The sequence below is a fragment of the Lepidochelys olivacea genome (assembly GCF_965140295.1).
Source record: "Lepidochelys olivacea isolate rLepOli2 genome assembly, chromosome: 9".
NCBI lineage: Eukaryota > Metazoa > Chordata > Testudines > Cheloniidae > Lepidochelys > Lepidochelys olivacea.
The window spans coordinates 65381145-65400666 of NC_140419.1; the positions used below are offsets into that span (position 1 = coordinate 65381145).

At 48.6% G+C, this 19522-nt stretch overlaps 1 protein-coding gene across 1 annotated transcript; it reads left to right on the plus strand.

The window, feature by feature from the left end:
- Nucleotides 1-12130: 12130 nt before the first annotated feature.
- On the plus strand, nt 12131-19214 carry NOX1 (NADPH oxidase 1). Its single transcript, XM_084640324.1, has 11 exons — nt 12131-12210; nt 13148-13232; nt 13951-14099; nt 14224-14405; nt 14785-14923; nt 15939-16031; nt 16277-16512; nt 16639-16801; nt 17026-17172; nt 17426-17550; nt 18569-19214. The coding sequence occupies exons 1-11, from the start codon at nt 12151-12153 to the stop codon at nt 18693-18695; spliced, it is 1506 nt and encodes a 501-aa protein (XP_084496450.1). The 5' UTR covers nt 12131-12150; the 3' UTR covers nt 18696-19214.
- Nucleotides 19215-19522: the final 308 nt, after the last annotated feature.

Genomic DNA, 19522 nt, shown 5'->3' on the forward strand with positions numbered 1-19522 from the left:
TTGACGTCTGATTTGTGTCCATTTATTCTTTTACGTAGAGACTGTCCAGTTTGACCAATGTACATGGCAGAGGGGCATTGCTGGCACATGATGGCATAGATCACATTGGTAGATGTGCAGGTGAACGAGCCTCTGATAGTGTGGCTGATGTGATTAGGCCCTATGATGGTGTCCCCTGAATAGATATTTGGACACAGTTGGCAATGGGCTTTGTTGCAAGGATAGGTTCCTGGGTTATTGTTTCTTTTGTGTGGTTGCTGGTGAGTCCACCTCAGCCCCATGATTATCAGCTGCCTCCCACACAGGCAGGCCAGACTGGCACAGGGGATAGTTCCATTGGGGATGTAAGGCAGGGGTGGGAATAGGAGGGCACTGCCCTTTAGAGGGGAGAGAAAAGAAACAGGGCCCATCATACTCTCCTCCCCTCTCTGTCACATTCTCCCCTTACAGAATAGGAGCAAGGGCATGCTACAGTAAAGGGAGCGTTGGGGAAAAACAATATTCACCCCTGGCCGTGGCCCCTTTACAGTATTTTCTAGCTGCCAGCTCCAGCCCCAGCTATGCACTTGCTGGCACCTGTGTCACAGGCAAGGCAGTGCTCTGAGCTGATTTGGGATTGCTGAGTGAGTGTGTGTGTGTGTGCACACATGCTGGAGTGAAAGGGACACTGGCCAAGTACCATGCAGCATTGCAGGGAGCTCCCTTTTTACAGGGAAGCTTTTGTTGTCCCACTCAACATCCAGTAACATCCACCTGGATTTTGTTATTAGTTTTTTTATGTTAGCACCAAGGGGCCCCAACATGGATCAGGGCTCCATTTGTGCTAGGAACTGTACATATACAAATAAATTGGTTAGTCTCTAAGGTGCCACAAGTACTCCTTTTCTTTTTGTGAATACAGACTAACATGGCTATTACTCTGAAACCTGTACATATACAGTAGAACCTCAGAGTTACGAACACCAGAGTTACGAACTGACCAGTCAACCACACCTCATTTGGAACCGGAAGTACGCAGTCAGACAGCAGCAGAGACCAAAAAAAGAAAAGAAAAGAAAGAAAAGCAAATACAGGACAGAACTGTGTTAAATTTAAACTACTAAAAATAAAGGGAAAGTTTAAAAAAATTGACAAGGTAAGGAAACTTTCTGTGCTAGTTTCATTTAAATTAAGATGGTTAAAACAGCATTTTTCTTCTGGATAGTAAAGTTTCAAAACTGTATTAAGTCAATGTTCAATTGTGAACTTTTGAAAGAACAACCATAACATTTTGTTCAGAGTTATGAACAACCTCCATTCCTGAGGTATTCATAACTCTGAGGATCTACTGTACATAGTAAAAGACAGTCCCTGTATCAAAGAATTTACAATCTAAATAGACAGTGGGGACCCAGAGAGGAAAAATTACTTGTACAAAGTCACCCAGCTAATCAATGACAGAGGCAGGCATAGAACCCAGGTGTCCTGATTCCAAATTTGGTACCCTACGCATACTAATACCCTTTCTTGATCTTCCACTGTCCTGATCACTGTCAGCCTGATTTCTGAGAAATGCTGAGCACCCTTAGCTCCAGCAGAAGTCAATGAGAACTGCAGGTGCTCAGCAGGTGTGCAAATCAGACCTAGATGACACTGCTTCCTGATTCTTATCCTAGGTAGTAGGATTGCAGGTTGACTCCAAGCCCCGCTCCCTCAGTAGCAAAGCTGAAACGGTTTAAACTAAACTGTTACAACTTACCTTGTTGAACTGTACAGTCATACCCTCCCTTTTGCATTTTTTTCATAAAACACCTGTGGCAGGGATTGTGCGGGGAATCAGATGGGGAACAGGATTTGCCTAGCAAACCAGACTACTGAATCTGCTGCCTGCCTCCAGCGCTATCCGTTGCTTTGGAGGATGGTGAAAAGCCCCATGCAGCACCTGGCCAGTTCTGGGAAATCCTTTCTGCACGGAGCAGGGAGCGCATTCTCCCACTTCCCTCAGAAATGGACTCATGTGAGAACACGCTCCACTCCCAAAGATCAGTTAGCCTTGGAGAGTACTCCCCCTTTTCCCGCCACACAGAGATGAATTCACTCAGCAGGGGAACATTTTTTTGTGATGTAAACACTTGTCAGTTAAGAACTAATCAAAGGCCAAACACATTCTGGATGGATCACCAAACAGCCACCGGATTGTAATACACTTCTGTCGCTCCTGAGGTGTCCCAGAGAGAAAGGCAGCATATCCCATTTAACAGTCACTTGAGCCATCTACTCCCCCTGATACTTCTCCTTTCTTTCTAACAGCTGACTGGGACAACACCATTTATCCCTGCAGAGTTCTGAAACCACTCTGGAGATGGATCTCAAGCACTTCATCTTTGGAGAAGTTCAAGCTGGCTGCAAACTCCCCTGTTCAGGACCATCTCTATGACTGGCCAAACCAGAACTCTGACTCCATACACCTCTGAGCTGGATCCAAATCTGGATTTGAGTTTCCTAGTTCACACCCATTTCTGATACATGCACACAGACACCGGCCCTACACATCCCATCTCCAGTATTGCCAGCCCCAGGAATTCAAATATCATGAGTCAGGCCCTCGCACATCATGAGATTTTTCAAAATAATAATATGGGGGAGGGCTGGGTGGCAGGTTTGTAGAAATTTTGGTGGTGCCCAGAACTTGCCCCCCCAGACTCCGCCCCCCACCTGCCTAAGGCTCTGGGAGGGAGTTTGGGTGGGGGGAGGAGGTCTGGGGTGCACACCCTGGGCTGGGGATTAGGGTGCAGGAGGGGTGCAGGCTCTAGGAGAGAGTTTGGGTGGGGGAGGGGGTCTGGGGTGCAGGCTCTGGGAGGGAGTTTGGATGCAGGCTCTGGGCTGGGGTGGGGGTGTGGGAGGGGGTGAGGGGTGCAGACTCTGGGAGGGAGTTTGGGGGCAGGAGGGGTGTGTGGGAAGGGGGAGGGGGTGCAGGCTCTGGGAGGGAGTTTGAGGATAGAAGGGGTGAGGGCTGTGGGGCTGGGGATGAGGGGTTTAGGAGGGGCTCAGGGCTGGGACAGAGGATTAGGGTGAGGGGGGATGAGGGGCCTGGGGCGCTGGAGAGGCTCAGGGCTAGAGTGGAAGGGCAGGGTAAGGGCAGCCTGCCCTGCCATTAGGGAATAGGGGGCACTAGGAACCTGTGGCAGCAGCTGATGCGGGGAGCCGGCAGAGCAGAGTCAGCGTGAGCTGCAGGCTCCGGGGCCAGGGGAGGTGAGCGGGGCCAGTAAGTGGGGGCCGGGGGACACTCGGGGGAGGTGCGGGCAGGGCGGCAGGCGGAGCCGGGGGAGAGACCCAGCCCCAAACATTGATGGAGCCGCCCCCCGGCCCTGAATATTGCTGGAGCCCGGCACCACGAGTGCATATAACTGCCCGACCCTCAGTCTTTTTATTTGGTTTTTGGTTTCTGAGCCATCACGCAGGTCACATGTTCCAGCTGCTCTCTGCAACCATGTGGGCTATAATCTCTCAAGACCACTTGACTCCAGGAGCTGGGGCTTGCAGAAAAACACCAAGTATTGTGAAACTCGCCCTGGTTTGGGTGTGCCCTAGCCTGGGTGCATTGAATAAATGAATAAAGGCTCATGAATATTATTCCGGATAGACAAGGCTGGTGTTTTGCCGTAGGTGTTTCTCAGTAGAGCAGTCAGGCCCTTTTTAAGAGAATCTGTTAGAGTTTAAAAAAAATAACGCTTAGCATTTCCTTAATGGAAGTCCAGCAGGGAAAACCCCTGCAGTTCCAGTGTCATGGGCCAGATCTCCTGCCAAGCATATAAAACAGGTGAAACAAGTTAAAAGAGAGACACACCGAATCACAAACAGATCCTGAGGGATACAGAGACAGAAAAGGCGAATCTATCTGGACACACAGGCAGCCAGAGAAGAGTGGCAACAGCACAGAACCTTGTAGAACACCAATGGGAAACTGGGTCGTGAACCACTGGTTTCCGGCTGTGGTGATCGTAAGTGACTCTTTATTCATATCCAGTTAGAGATTCTTTTTAGATCATGAGGGACACATTTAAAAAAAAGATATCTAGCACTAGTTGGTCATGGAGAAATGGCAAATACTGTTCATTTTGTACAACTACCAGTAGCTTTACTGAATAAACCTGAATGAAATAGACTTATGAACTTAAAAAGATTTAGGCTCCAACTCAGCACAGTCTTACCTGTAAGCACAGGGATTTTAGCACACATTAAGAACATGCTAAAATGCTGCCCTGAATCGGGTCCTTACAAAACTCCACAACTGGGGCTTGCTTGGAAGGAGGATAAATAGGCTGGCTACTTAGACAAGGTATTAAAACAGGAAAGAGAAAGGAAAAAATAATCTATAGCATGATTCAGTTGGCTTGGAATGAGTCACACCAGGAATACATTTGGCCTGAGGTCTTTTGAAAATCTGTATTTTTTTTTTAAATAATCACTCAAATCTTTGTTTTATGTTCAAACTAACTGATTAAAATCTAAAGTATTTATTACTAAGCAAATAATTTATTCCTTGAATTTTCCCTCTTTTTCCATTAAAGAAAACTTAATGATCAGATTGTGAAATTGCCAGATATTTTTATCCAAATTGATTAGTGACTTTCTTCATGAAATGTTACCCCCAATGTGAATAGCTCCCAAACAGCTTAGCAAAAGTTGGAATTTCCGTTGCATGGTAAATTCCAATGTTTTGACACTTGCTATCATCGCTCATTGGGACAAAGAGTCAAAATACTGAATTTTTTCACAGAATGAAAATGCTGGCAAATTTCGATTTGAAACATTTCATTTTGATATTTTCAGTAGAAACAATGGAAGTGTTTCATTTTGGTGTGTTGAAACAAATCACATTTTTTTGTGTTGAGCCAGTTTGATATTAAACTTCATTGGCCTATGGTGCTGCAGTGCCTCAATGGGAATTGTAGTTCAGGTGCATCATGCCATCATTGCTCCTTAGGGCCCAGGCTCTCTAGCTGCAGTGCACCTCCCACCATGCACCATGTACTGTTCGTCATGAGAAGAGATGTACTTCAGGCCAAGAAGACAGGCCATAGAATAGAATGTGGGAGGAGGGGGCATGAAACACCCAAAACTACCACTCCACTGATGCACTGTGACACTTCGATGTTGAAACAACAACTAGGAGGACTTGTGGCACCTTAGAGACTAACAAATTTATTTGAGCATACGCTTTTGTGGGCTAAAACCCACTTCATTGGTTGCATGCAGTGGAAAATACAGTAAGAAGATACACACAGAGAACATGAAAAAATGGGTGCTGCCATACACACTATAAGGAGAGTGATCAATTAAGGTGATCAGCAGGAGAAAAAAACCTTTTGTGGTGATAATCAGGATGGCTCATTTCCAACAGTTGACAAGAAGGTGTGAGTAACAGTGGGGGGTGGCGTGGGGGAGGGAAATAAGCATGGGGAAATAGTTTTACTTTTCAGAGTAGCAGCCGTGTTAGTCTGTATTCGCAAAAAGAAAAGGAGTATTGTGGCACCTTAGAGACTAACAAATGCTCAAATAAATTTGTTAGTCTCTAAGGTGCCACAAGTACTCCTTTTCTTTTTAGTTTTACTTTGTGTAACAAAATGTTTCAACTCTGTTCAACAAACCTAAATGTTTCAATCTGGGTCAAACTGTCTCAAAACTCAATATTTCATTTTGATTTTCCTGACAGAAAACTGAAACATTTCAACAAAAATTAAACATGTCCCATGGAAATTTTTGATTTTGTGGAAAGTACTTTTTCCATTGAAAAATCATTTTGTAAGAAAACCCCCAATCAGCTCTACTCACAACCAGGGTGCTGCAAATGGTTTGATATTTGAAATGTAAAATTCCGTCTCTGTTCATCAGTCACTTAAGTCACCTTAAGTGTTGTTTCTGTCTCCTGACTGGACAACTGATGCAACTAGCCAACACATCACACATTTAGAATGCTGAATATTGTAATTGAATACACAATCTGAAATGTTGCTTTTGGGAAATATTCAGGCTTCAAATTTGTTTTTTGGGAATATTCGCACTGGTAAAACCTGGATGCTCAAATGTTCATGGAAAGCAAAAGCAACAAAAGATGGGGCCAAACACAGTTACATCAAAATCTGGTTTTCAATTTGAATGAATATTCACAGATTTCCCCCCCCCCCCATTCTGTCAGTTCAACTTTTATTATATTTAAGGATTTCTTCAGAGAAAACTACAAAACCCTGCTGCCATGTCAAACATTTTCTCTATTTCCCTTTCCTCATTCTTTATAGATAAAGGAATGACAACAGCATAATTTTGTTAAGAATTTATCTGCTCCCCTGCTTAGTCCCACCCTAAGGTCATGATCTCTTATATATTACATCATAGTTGCTTGCTGTGGAATCCAGTTCATCACCTTTGTGAGAAAGAAACAGTGGAAGTGATAGAAAGACAGCATTGTACCTAAGGCACTGATTTATAGAGCCCTGCAAATCCACGGATATCTGCTTTATATCCACAGATATCCGCATCTGGATCATTTTTGCGGATAGGATGCCGATACAAATTTTGTATCGCTCAGGGCTCTACTGATTTACTAGGGTCACACACCTCGTGGACCCTTTCTTCCTTCACAGGGCCCATATTATACCGGTGCAAAGCTTGTTATAGTATCAAGGCCTAAATAGTTAATCCATTTTAGACAGTAAGATCTTCAGGACAAGGACTATCTGCTTGTGTTATACAGATTGGCAACACTTAAATAATAAAGGCTCTGATTCAGGCAGGTGTTGAAACACGTGCCTAACTTTAAGCATGTGAGTAGTCCCCTTGATGTTAATTAGATGACTCATATGTTTAAACATAAAAGCGTAAGAAGGACCATACTTGGTCAGAGCAATTGGCCATATAGTCCAGTAGTCTGTATTCTGACAGTGGCCAGATGCTTCAGAGGGAGTGAATGAAACAGAGCAATGTACTGAGTAATCCATCCCCTGTCATCCAGTACCAGCTTCTAGCAATTGGAGGTTTAGGGACACCCAGAGCATGGGGTTGTGTCCCTGACCTTACTGGCTAATAGCCATTGATGGACCTATTCTCCATTAACTTGTCTAATTCTTTTCTGAACCCAGTTTTACTTTTGGCTTTCACAACATCCCCAGGCAATGAGTTCTATAGGTTGTGTGATGAAGAACTTCCTTATCATGAAAAGAAAAGGAGGACTTGTGGCACCTCAGAAAAATTTATTGTGGCACCTCAATTTATTTGAGCATAAGCTTTCGTGAGCTACAGCTCACTTCATCGGCTGATGCATTCAGAATTGTATTTTCCACTGAATGCATCCGATGAAGTGAGCTGTAGCTCACGAAAGCTCATGCTCAAATAAATTGATTAGTCTCTGAGGTGCCACAAGTCCTCCTTTTCTTTTTGCAAATACAGACTAACACGGCTGTTACTCTGAAACCTTCCTTATCATGGGTGGTGAGTATCCTAGGAAAGGGGAGGCTTTGCCTCCCCAGACAGCCTACCGTGGCCCCACCCCCAGGCCAGTGTGCCTCCTGCAGGGCCTCGGGGACACTGGTGCTGGGCCATGCTGCCTGCTCAGCGCTCCGGGGTTGGTTGCCCGAGCACTGGAACTGGGGCTGCCTGGAGCCCCGGGGCTGGGGGTGCAGTGACCGTGCCGCCTGAGCACTGGGGCTGGAGGTGTGGCGACCGCGTTGCCCGGCCACCAGACCCCTTGGGCTGGGGGCGCGGCGGCCACGCCACCCAGCCGCCTGAGCAACTGGACTGGGGGCTGCAGTGACCATGCTGCCCAGAGACCCAGGGCTGGGGACATGGCGTCTGTGCTGCCCGGCCTCCTGAAGCACCAGGGCTGGAGGCACTATGGCTACACCGCCCAGGGGCTGTGGGAGCTGAGGCTGCAGCGCACCGAGGCTGGGGCTGTGGTGAGGGTGTTTTGGGCTCCTGCAGGGGAGGGGGAGGTTAAAGGGGGAGAAGGAGGGGGCAGAAGGGGGAGGTGCGGGGCTAGCCTCCCCTGGCGGCCATGTGCCCTTATTTGTGTTTTAAACCTGCTGCCTATTAATTTCACGGGGTGACGCCTGGTTCCTGTGTTATGTGAAGCAATAAACAACTTCCTTATTCACTTTTTCCACATCGTTCATGATTTCATAGACCTCAATCATATTCCCCTCCGTTGTCTCTTTTCCAAGCTGAACAGTACCAGCCTTTTTAATTTATCCTCATATGAAAACTGTTCCATACCCTTAATCATTAAAAGGGAACCTTTTCCAATTCTAACGTATCTTTTTTGAGAAAGGGTGACCAGAACTACACTACAATATTCAAGGTATGGGAGGACCATGGATTTATATAGCAGCACTATGATATCTTCTGTCTTATTATCTATCCCTTTGCTAATGATTCCGAACATTGTGTTAGCTTTTTTGACAGCTGATGCACATTGAGCAGATGTTTTCAGAGAACTATCCATGATGACTCCAAGTTCTCTTTCTTGAGAAGTAACAGCTAATTTCAACCCCATCATTTTGTGTGTATAACTGGGATTATGTTTTCAAATGTGCACTACTTTGTATTTATCCGCACTGAATTTCTCCTGCCATTTTTTTGCCCAGTCACCCAGTTTTGTGAGATCCCCCTTTCTAACTCTTTTTAGTCTGCTTTTGACTTAGCTATCTTGAGTTATTTTGTGTCATCTGCAAACTTTGCCACCTCATTGTTCATCCCCTTTTCCAGATCATTTATGGATATGTTGAACAGCATTAGTTCTCATACAGATCTTTGGGGGATCCCACTATTTATCTCTTTCTGCTGTGAAAACTGACCATTTATTCCTACCCTTTGTTTCCTATCTTTCAACCAAGACTCCTTTCTTTGCTTAAGAGCCTTTGGTGAGGGACCTTGTCAAAAGTTTTCTGAAAGTCCAAATAAACTATATTCACTGGATTTCCCCCGTCCAAATATTTGTTGACCCTCTCAAAGAATTCTAATAAATTGGTGAGGCATGATTTCCCTTTGCAAAAGGGAGTTGACTCTTCCCCAATACACCATGTTCATCTATACGTCTGATAATTCTGTTCTTTATTATAGTTTCAACCAATTTGGCCAGTACTCAAATTCAGCTTACCAGCCTGTAATTGCCAGGATCACCCGAGGAGCCTTTTTAAAAAAAAATCAGCACCACATTAGCTATCCACCAGTCAGCTGGTACAGTGGCTGATTTAAGCCATTGGTTACATGCCACAGTTAAGTTAGGCACGAGTTTAAGTACCTTTTTGAGCTCTGTCTGAAGTGCCCAAGTTACCTCCTAATAAAGTCCATGGGACTTTTGCTCGAAAAGGACTGCTGAATTTGGTTCAAATAACATAATTAAATAAAAACACTGTAACGATAAAAAAAACATTCTAAAACAATAAATGCATGTTCTTTCCGTATTTCCCATTAGGATTCTGGCTGGCTAGTGTCATGGTAGCATCTATTCAATAGTAAATACTTTGCGTGCTTTGCTAAGAATTTCCTAGATTATTTAAATGCCTCCTTCTGCTTCCCTTTGAGTTACAGCTTCGCACACACTGACTTAGTGGGAACACTTTAAATTCCATGGACAGTTTTGTTTGCAGTGGTGTTGCAGCCATGTTGGTCCCAGGATTACTGTGTGACTACACCTACTAAATTACTAAGTAAGCTAACCTATGGTGTAAGAAGAAAGAAATCATCTACAGTGTCTGTGAAATGGGGTCAGATCCTGCTCTCAGTTACAGGGGTGTAAAGCCAGTTACTGAACAGAAGTTAGTAGTTACTCTGCATTTACACCTTGTCACTGAAAGTGGAATTTGGCCCAAATGCTCAAAGGGAGTTAGACATCTAAATATCTTGGAAGATCTGCAATGCCTGCTGCTTTGGCATCAGTGGACTCTGCATGGGCTGGGCACAGGGGTTTGCCTGCATGGAGCCAGCGGCAGGATCAGGATCTAACTCAGTGGCCAACAGCCACCATAGAAGCACAGAGATCTGATGTGGGATTCGTGCTTGAGGAATTTTGGCTCTCTTGACGTTTGATAAGTGCTGCTACTGCTGGGGAAAGATGCTGGCCTGACTGCCCTGGAGATGGAAGCCCTTTACTTATCCACAGACCACGGACAGTTTAGGTACTGGCAGGGCTGGCTTCCTCCCAACAGCTGCTACCCTGGCCTGGAGAGGTGAGGGATGAGAGGGGAATTCTGTCTGCATGGCCCATTCAGCCAGTGCTTAGTGTGTGTGTGCGTGCTGAGGGAGGGCAAAGGCTGCGTTTGCAAGGAGTCACAGACCCAACATATTAAATAAATATATAAACACTGACCTGGGTTGCTGAGGGGTGCATTTTAAACATGGTCTTACCAAAGCTGCTGCTCCCACAATATGGTAGTCCTGCCACTTTTTTCAGATCACTTTATGCATTGCCCTTGGCCTCTCTGCTGAGACAGAGTGCCAGCTATGCCCGCGGATTGTAATATGGGCACTTCTCCATTGGGAGCTAGACTGAGAACCAGCAACTCCTCTAACGTAGGCCAGGACACAGCCCTCAGATACCCATTGTCCTGTCACTGACCATGTTGCTGACTTGATCCAACGGGCTGAATGGAAACTGACCATGAACAGCATCACGCTCCTGGGGGGGGAAGAGGAGATGCTAACCCCTCTCACTGAGTGACTGAGCAGCACTACAGTAGTCCTAGCTCGGGCTCTGAACAGCCCCCCAAAGCCAGATGACAGGTGAGACCCTTGGGAACAGTGATACAAACAGAACCAGCTGATGGACTTTCTGTTAGTCGGGTCCTTCCCTCATCACCTACAAGTCAAATAACCTCAGATAATGGGGAGTAGCAGGGACATTCTCCTTTCATTTCCACCACAGTTCCCCTGGACTCTTGCTGAGAACTCATCTGTCCTGCTAAGGTTTGCCAATACAAGGAGCGTTTGGGAACGGAAGTTCCTTCAGTGTGGCAAGCTCTGCGTCCTCCTGGGCATCCAGCTCCCCATGACTTCAATAGGAGCCGTCTGTGGGTGCTCTCACCTCAGAAAATGAGGCCTTAACCCTCTAGGGCTGCAGGGCCAACTCCTTCTCCCAGGAACACCAGCACAGTACTGAGCTCTCACAGCTTCTACTGGTCTCAAGGGGTGTCCTGGCACCTCAGAACATCAGGCACAAAGTGTCTCAAAATGGGCACCAAAATCAGTGGGCCTCTCTGAAAGTGCTGTTGCAAGTAATCACTCTGCTTTCTAATTAGATGCAGTGATTACAGCCTGTGGGCCACATTCCGAGCTGGTATAAATTGGACTCACTCCCCTGAAGTCAGTAGAGCTACAGCAACTGAGGATCTGGCCCTCCTGAATTTTATGGTACACTAGCATTTCCCTTTAAGGTTCACTGAAATAAAGGAGACACAATTCTTTTGTTGTTGCCTCCTCCCCTCAGACACACTAATACCCTGTTTGATTGTGGAGTCTTTCAATTGCCATTTAACTGTCTTTTCTCCCCCCTCTCTAGGCAGCCTGGTTGGGCCTGAATGTTTTCCTGTTTGTATATTATTTCCTGCTGTTTGACAGGGATAAGAAGTTCTACTACACCAGAGTCCTACTTGGGGTAAGGACAGTCTCCCCCGCTCTCTCTCCCCTGCCCCTCTTTTTGCCAAATACTGACCTTATCAGCTGGGAGCATTTCCCATCTCAGAAACAGAAAGCCTTTCCCATCGCAGCCCCCTTCAGGCTGGAGATGGATCAGCTGTGTAAACTCCCCCTACCCCCATTTCCTGCTGGTGCTGCTCCACACCAGGGAGGCTGTTTGTGGCTGTGACCCCTTTGGGCTTTCATCACAGTAGTAGCCTAGTGCTGGCTGGGGCAGAACACTAGTCAGTAGTGATTGACATACAGTAGCACCCACTGCTGTTCAGTGAAGGGAGGATGGAAAAATCCCCTGCTCTCTGGGGTGTGTGAAGGGCCTCAGGCTCCTGCATTAAAGCCAAATGCAGTGTGGTGTATACAGTGATAGCTGGTAACTGGTGGGCACCCGCAAAGTGAGACTGACCCAGTCTTTGCACATCCCCATCTCCTCCCCAGTCTGCGCTGGCATGGGCCCGGGCCTCTGCAAAATGCCTGAACTTTAACAGCATGCTGATCCTGTTACCAGTGTGTCGCAACCTGCTCTCCTTCCTGAGGGGCACTTGCTCGGTGAGTGACCAGCCCTGCCCCACCATCACTCCTCATCCCACTGCACAAACGCTCACTCAGGACTGGGACTGATTCTGGCTTCACCGGGCACTCCTGGCCAGTCACACCCAGCAGGGTCACGCACTAGTGACAGAATGAGCCAGACATCAAAACATCAGGAGATGAGTCCCAAAATCATTTACAAATACTACTGTGTTTGTGATGTGGCCTTTGCATGCCCCCTGGCTCAGGCTATGTGTGTGTGTGAAATCCGTGCTTCCAACACTTCCACATGTACGGTGTGAGGAGGTTTGACTGCTGCTGCTTGATGGGGTAGGGTTGGGTGAGGTCTCCCGCCAATCTCCCCAATGCTCATAGTTCCCATTAATTACTTCTGTGTCCCCCCACAGCCCCTACCTCAGCCCAGTAATTAATTATCCACCCACCCACCCCCTGCAGCTGCTCCTCCTGCAGCTTCTGGGGTTCTGCAGCCTCCTCTCCTGGACCTGCGGGGCAGCAGCACGATCCCCTCCTCCCCTTTCCTAGGCCAGAGGGGCAGCTTCAGGGGCTCTTCACCCCTTCTGCATCTTGCAGGGATGGAGGAAGAGGGGCAGGGAACAGACTGACCCAGGGCTTGGCGGAGAGAAGGGACACCTCCCCCCTTGCCTACTCTGAGAATGGTGTCATCTCCTCCCTCACCCAAAAGGTGTTCTGGATCCTGAGGACACGGGGAGGGCTCCATGTGCCTAGATGCAATGCGCAACATGGCCCTTGGCCCTGTGTGTCCATGTACCTGCCTGCCCACCCCTAGAGCCTCCCCCTACCCAACATGGGGAAGGGCTTGCTCTGCCCCCAGTCCCCCCCACCCCCACACAGAGAGGGGCTGGCCCTGCCCCTCTTGCCCCCACAGTCTGGAAGCAGCTCTCCATTTGCTGACCATTTCCTCTCCTCCCTGCAGTGCTGCAGGCGCACAATGAGGAAGCAGCTGGATCACAACCTCACCTTCCACAAGCTTGTGGCCTACACAATTGCCCTGTTCACAGGTAACTCAGGCACCCACCTCATTGCACATGAACTGTCACCCAGTACAGGAAAATGCTGCACCAGCCAGCAGTCACTGGTTCAGGTTCCCCCTGGCCTGCGGATTAGGGTTGCTAAACCTCCAGGATTGTCCTGGAGTGTCCAGGAATTAAACATTATGTCATGTGATGAAACCTCCAGGAATACATCCTACCAAAATTGGCACCCTACTGGAGGCAGAGTGAGCAGATGCCCAGGCCTTCCCCAGTGGGATGTTGATCAGGGTCTGAGCATGGTCTCCATGTGGCAAGCATGTATTCTATATCCAAGAGGGCAATGGGCGGGGTGCTGCCCCTTTCAGCGCAGGCTGTGCTGCCTTGGCTTGCAGCAGATCTCCGAGGGTACGTCTACACAGCAATTAAATACCTGCGCCTGGCCCAGGTCAGCTGATTTGGGCTGCCAGGGCTAGAGCTGCAGGGTTGTAAAATTGCTGGGTAGGCATTTGGGCTCGGGCTGGATCCCAGGCTATGAGACCCCACAATGCGGGAGGGTCCCAGAGCCTGGGCTCTAGCCCAAGCCCGAATGTCTACCCAGCAATTTTAGCCCCGCAGCCCAAGTCAGCTAAGCTAGGCCAACCATGGCTGTGCTGCAGGTCTTTTATTCCAGTGTAGACATGCCCTGGGTGATGGACTCCCAGGGTGTAGGTTCCAATCTCTCTCTCTCTGTGTCTGTGATGTTCAGCTGTTCATATCATCGCCCACCTGTGTAACTTTGAGTGGTACAATGACAGCCAGCAAGCTGCGGATGGGAGCCTCTCTTCCATTCTCTCCAACCTGCACCAAGATGAGGAGAGTAACAAGTGGCTAAACCCCATCCACTCCAACAGCACGGTGAGTGCCCAGGGCCTGCCTTGTGGGGATGTGAGCCCCAGGGTGGCTGCCACAGGGCGCCATGGCTTCATTCTGTGCTGACTTTATGTGACCATCCCCATCTCCTCACTGTGTTCTCTTGCAGACTCCAGCGTACGTGACATTCACTACCATCCCGGGCCTGACAGGCGTGATCATCACTGTGGCGCTGATCCTCATGGTTACCTCCTCCATGGAGTTCATCCGCAGGAGCTATTTTGAGGTCTTCTGGTACACACACCATCTCTTCATCATCTACTTCGCTGGCCTTGTCATCCATGGCATCGCGTAAGGCACCACACAGCAGCCACACGTCACTCCCAAATGGCATCTCACTGGCAAGCCCTGTCCACCTCCCCATCTGTCCTGCACTCCCCACTTCCTACCCTGGCATGAGACTCTCACACCGCATCCCTAGCGCCGCGGAGCATCTGTCACCCTCCCCGCTTCCCAGCCAAGCGCCTGTCTCACCCTCCCTTTACCCAACCCCCTCCTCTGACTGTTCCACCCTCCCCCGTTTGCCAGCAGAACCTCCTGCTATCACATGCTCCCCATATCTAAGCCTGCGTCTCCCCTTCCTCCTTTGCTGAGCAGTTATGAAGGTGAAGCAGGGAGGTAGGCAGGCTTGGATCAGGAGAGCTGTGGTGACATTTCTCTCCTCTCCCAGTGGTCTTGTTCGTGGGCAGACAGCAGAGAGCTTGAATAAGCACAACCCCGAGCACTGTGCGCAGGACCCTACACACTGGGGAAGAAAGAACAAACACTCCCACTGTGAAGAGCCCGAGTTTGGGAGCATCCCAGCTGAGGTGAGTCCTTCCAGTGCAGACATTAGCTGGCAGGAGACTACACGGAGCTGACTGACAGACCTCACCCTTGTCCATTCAGGAGGGTGCAGCACAGCCCCTGACACAATCTCATTTTCCATGGTGTGATGGGAGAGGAGTTCTCTGACGCTCCTCATTCCTTCCCCTTCCTGTCACTCATGCCTCCCAATAGAACAAGCTCCCTCCCACCTCCCTAAAGCCTCTCCATGCCAAGTATCCCACAGGGGGCTCTTCACAGCCTGCCTCAGCCCTGTTCAACTTTCCAGGTGCTTCTAGCCAAGAGAGCCCCGTCCCCCGCAATGTACACTCCTGGCCAACCCACCTCTTCCCTGCTGGTTCCCAGCCTGACAGGGTGGGTGAGAAATGGCAGCAGGCAACAGTACAGGGCAAGGCTCTTATCAGGCAAGAGCAGCTCCAACCTGCTGCTCTGGGGGTAGCCCTCAGTGTCATCCAGCTGGGAAGTAGCCAGTTCTCAAAAGGGTTAAGAAGAGGAGATGACAGGAACAATATACACAGCCCTCTGCAGAGGGGCTCGGAAACCCAGCTTTTCTCCTGCTCTCTGAATTATTAGACTGAAATACCCTCCCCTCACTCACTGTAACCCACACTGCACTAGTGAGCATCACCCAGGAGAGCTCTGTGCCAAGCTGGCATGAATTGCAGGGACAAATCCTGAGCAATGGCTCTCACCCTCTACCCAGACCCCCTGGTGATGGGAGCAATGTGACCACCTGAATTAGAGTGGGTGGGACAGTACTCTATAGGTATAAGGTACTAATGCCAATCCTGGTGCGCCCATGTCACCCTGCACCAGCATGGAGCCATGTCTCCTGTGTCATAAAGACATTTCCCAAAACATTAGGCGAGAACATTTGAGCTGGGAATTACCCTGTAGGGACATCAGTGTCCTATACTGCCAGACCTCCCCTCAGTGCCCATCAGCTCCTCCAGAGATGGAAAGGCTCTCACAATGTATTACTCACTTCTGTCTCCACAGTCCTGGCAGTGGGTGCTGGCCCCAATCGTTCTCTATGTCTTTGAGCGGGTATTACGCTTTTGGCGTTCTCAGCAGAGGGTCGTTGTTACAAAGGTAAGGGGTGTCTCGGCACAGCCAGTGCAGCCTCTCCCAGCAGGAGTCACTGTAGGCAATGGGATAGAAGCACTGCCCGTGGGAGCTCCTGGCCACTCCAATCCCATTCTTTCCCAGCAGGAGTCACTGTAGGCTCCCTGTGTGGGGTGCTCCGAGCTACTCCAGGCTCAGCCCAAGTAGTGGTGATGCTGTAGTGGCAGCTGGGTGGGACATACTCATGCTTTGTGGATGCGCCTTTCCCACAGGTTGTCGTGCACCCATCAAAAGTATTGGAACTACAGATGCACAAGAAGGGCTTCAGCATGGAAGTGGGCCAGTATATTTTCATCAATTGTCCCTCTGTCTCATGCCTGGAGTGGCATCCTTTCACCCTGACCTCTGCACCCGAAGAAGACTTTTTCTCTGTCCACATCCGGGCAGCAGGGGACTGGACAGAGAATCTAATTGATACCTTTCAGCAGCAGAAACCAAAGACACCCAGGTAGGCCAGGGCGGCATTAGAGTCAGGAAGCCAACAGAACTCAACCCCTGGGAAGAGTTTTGTGATACAAAGTGATGCAGGGAGGTGGCTTCGACCTCTTACCTGGGTCCTGCCTTATTTTACCAGGATAGAGGTGGATGGCCCCTTTGGCACAGCCAGTGAAGACGTGTTCCAGTATGAGGTTGCCATGCTGGTGGGAGCAGGGATCGGGGTCACGCCCTTTGCTTCTGTACTGAAATCAATCTGGTACAAGTTCCAGCATGCAGACCAGTGTCTCAAAACCAAAAAGGTAACCAGTGAAATGGGGGAAAGGCTGGCCCTACAGCTGCCTGTCTGACCTTCATTCCCAGGAACCTCGTGTGTCCTTAAAGTGCAACTTCCCACCATCCCCAGCACTGTCCTAGAGTGCGAAGCTACAGCCTTCCTGCTGAATGTCCCCTCTGCTACACCGCAGTGCACAGCTCTCCCATTGTCAGTAACATCTCTCTTTCTGTTTGTGCGGTTGGATCCCAGATCTACTTCTACTGGCTCTGCCGGGATACAGGTGCGTTTGCCTGGTTCAATGACCTGCTCGCCTCCCTGGAGCGAGAGATGGAAGAATCTGGCAAAGCAGGTTTCCTGAACTGCAGACTCTTCCTCACAGGCTGGGACAACAGCATTGTGAGTCACACACACTATACGGTCCTGATGGCAGGAGATGTGTCATAGTCTAGGAGGGGAGAACACCATGTTAAAAGCTAGACAAGATGAACACAGGCACCAGAGTGGGGATTCTGACATTTAACCCCTCAGGGAGCATGGCAACAGTTGAAGCCAAGGCCTCATGAATGAGGGCTCCTGCAGCCCATCTGTTGGGTTCCAGGCATTGGCAGGATGTCTGCCTGTTCTCACTCCTCATCTCCTGTAACTCTAGGCTGGCCAAGCAGCTTTCAACTTTGATAAAGACACGGATGTGGTGACAGGTCTCAAACAGAAAACCTCCTTTGGGAGACCCATGTGGAGCAATGAGTTCTCTGCAGTGGCAACTGCCCACCCCAGGTGAGTGTCTAGTGTCCTGGAGACCAGGTTGCCAGAGCTGGAAATGCCTCTTCAAACTGCCTGGCTTCTTCCTCCTCTGACTGCATGCCTAGCAAGTCTAGTGCTGCTTCTGTAAGCACAGATGCCAAGTAAGGACACTGAGAATGAGCTGTATATGATACAGCACCAGAACGATTGGATTCATAGGTTAGGGACTATTGTAATCATCTGATCCCCTGTATAACACAAGCCAGAGAACTTGCCAAACTAATTCCTAGAGCAGATATTTTAGAAAAACAGCCAATTTTGATTTAAAAATTGCCAGTGATGGAGAATTCACCGTAACTCTTGGTCAATTGTTCCAGGGGTTAATTACTGAAGAGCTCTCAGATTATTGGATTCTAATGGCCTGGGTTTTTCAGAGGTGCAGAGCACCTACAGCTCCTACTAACTTCAGGTGGAGTCATGGCTGCTCAGCATCTCTGAAAACTGGGCCCAAGGCCAGAAATTCAAGGACCTTCTATGGCAGTGGTTTTCAAACCTTTTCTCATTTGTGGATCTCTAACAAATTTCAAATGGAGGTGCAGACCCCTTTGGAATGATGTTAGACCACAGGGTGAAAACCACTGTGCTATAGGATGATGGCAACGCGTCTCCTTCAGGGAAACACTGGGAAGAACTGAAGGTTTCCTGCACTGATCATAAATACCCTGCACAGCAAAATCCTTCTCCATGGCTCTTCCACACACAGCTGTTCAGAAGGAACACTGTAAAGAGGACTGGAGTCTCCTCTGAGGTAGGGGTGATGGGCGTAAGGGATGTTAGGAGTTAAGTGGTCTCTGGAGCTACGGGCTAATACATGCAATGTAATTCATCTGATACACTGCCCCATGAGCAGGGACCAATGAATGACTAGGATGGGGGTGTGTTCTGAAGATGGAGGCAAGTGAAGGCCCACAGATGGTGAACGGCCCTGGACAGAGCCTGGGGAGGGCAGATTATTTCTCCCCAGCACTAACATCTCCTTTGTTCTGTACAGGTCTGTGGTGGGAGTGTTCCTCTGTGGGCCTCAAGCTTTGGCAAAAAGCCTGCAGAAGTGCTGCCATCAGTACTCCAGCCTGGACCCTAGGAAGGTCAAATTCTACTTCAACAAGGAGAACTTCTAAGCAGCAGGAACATGGTGACTACACGGTGTGACACCACAACCTCCCAGAGAGCAATTACCTGATCCTCTACAGCTCCTTTTAAAACTGAATCAACCTGGTCCTGCTGAGGATGCGCTGACTGACACGACTGGGAACTACAGACATTCAAATCACGTCTCCTACCTACTAAACACGAGGAAGTAGTGAGCTTCCAAAACAACACTGCATTCCTCCGAAGGAAGTGTACTTTTGAGTATTCCACCTTGTATCTCCTTTGAAGGGGAGGGGACTGGGTCTCCATCACTAGAGGTCAACAGTGATCTCACATGCAGAGGGGAGTTGAAATGGACTTTCTGGTGCAATCAGCATGAACTTAAAGTTTGATTGTGGCACCTGCACAAGGGACTGACAAAGGCTGAGATTGATGATTAAACTTGATTTTGGACATGGATAGAGGAATTCCAGGATGATAGGCTTGGGGGAAATCTGCTGGGGAGAAGGACAGAGGTCGTTTGTACCTGATTCATCACAAACGGGAAATATTCTCCAATAAATGTTTCTGTAAATGAATATTAAAATAAACAAAACTTGCTTCTCTTGTAAGCAGCTTGTGATAAAACCCAACCCAGGTGAACCATTCTGTCCAATTTAAGATGCAACTGCACAGCATTTACCTAGTGCCTGACTGTGTCTGTTGAACCTGTGCTCTGTCTGCACTTACTGTAAAAAACAAAGGGTAGTAAAGTCAAATTGCCACCTTCTCTCCCATCACAGCAGTTCTGTTGGGTGACACTGTCAGCAGAACCCTTTAATATTCTGTCATCCAGTAGCCACAGCAGAAAGGTTTA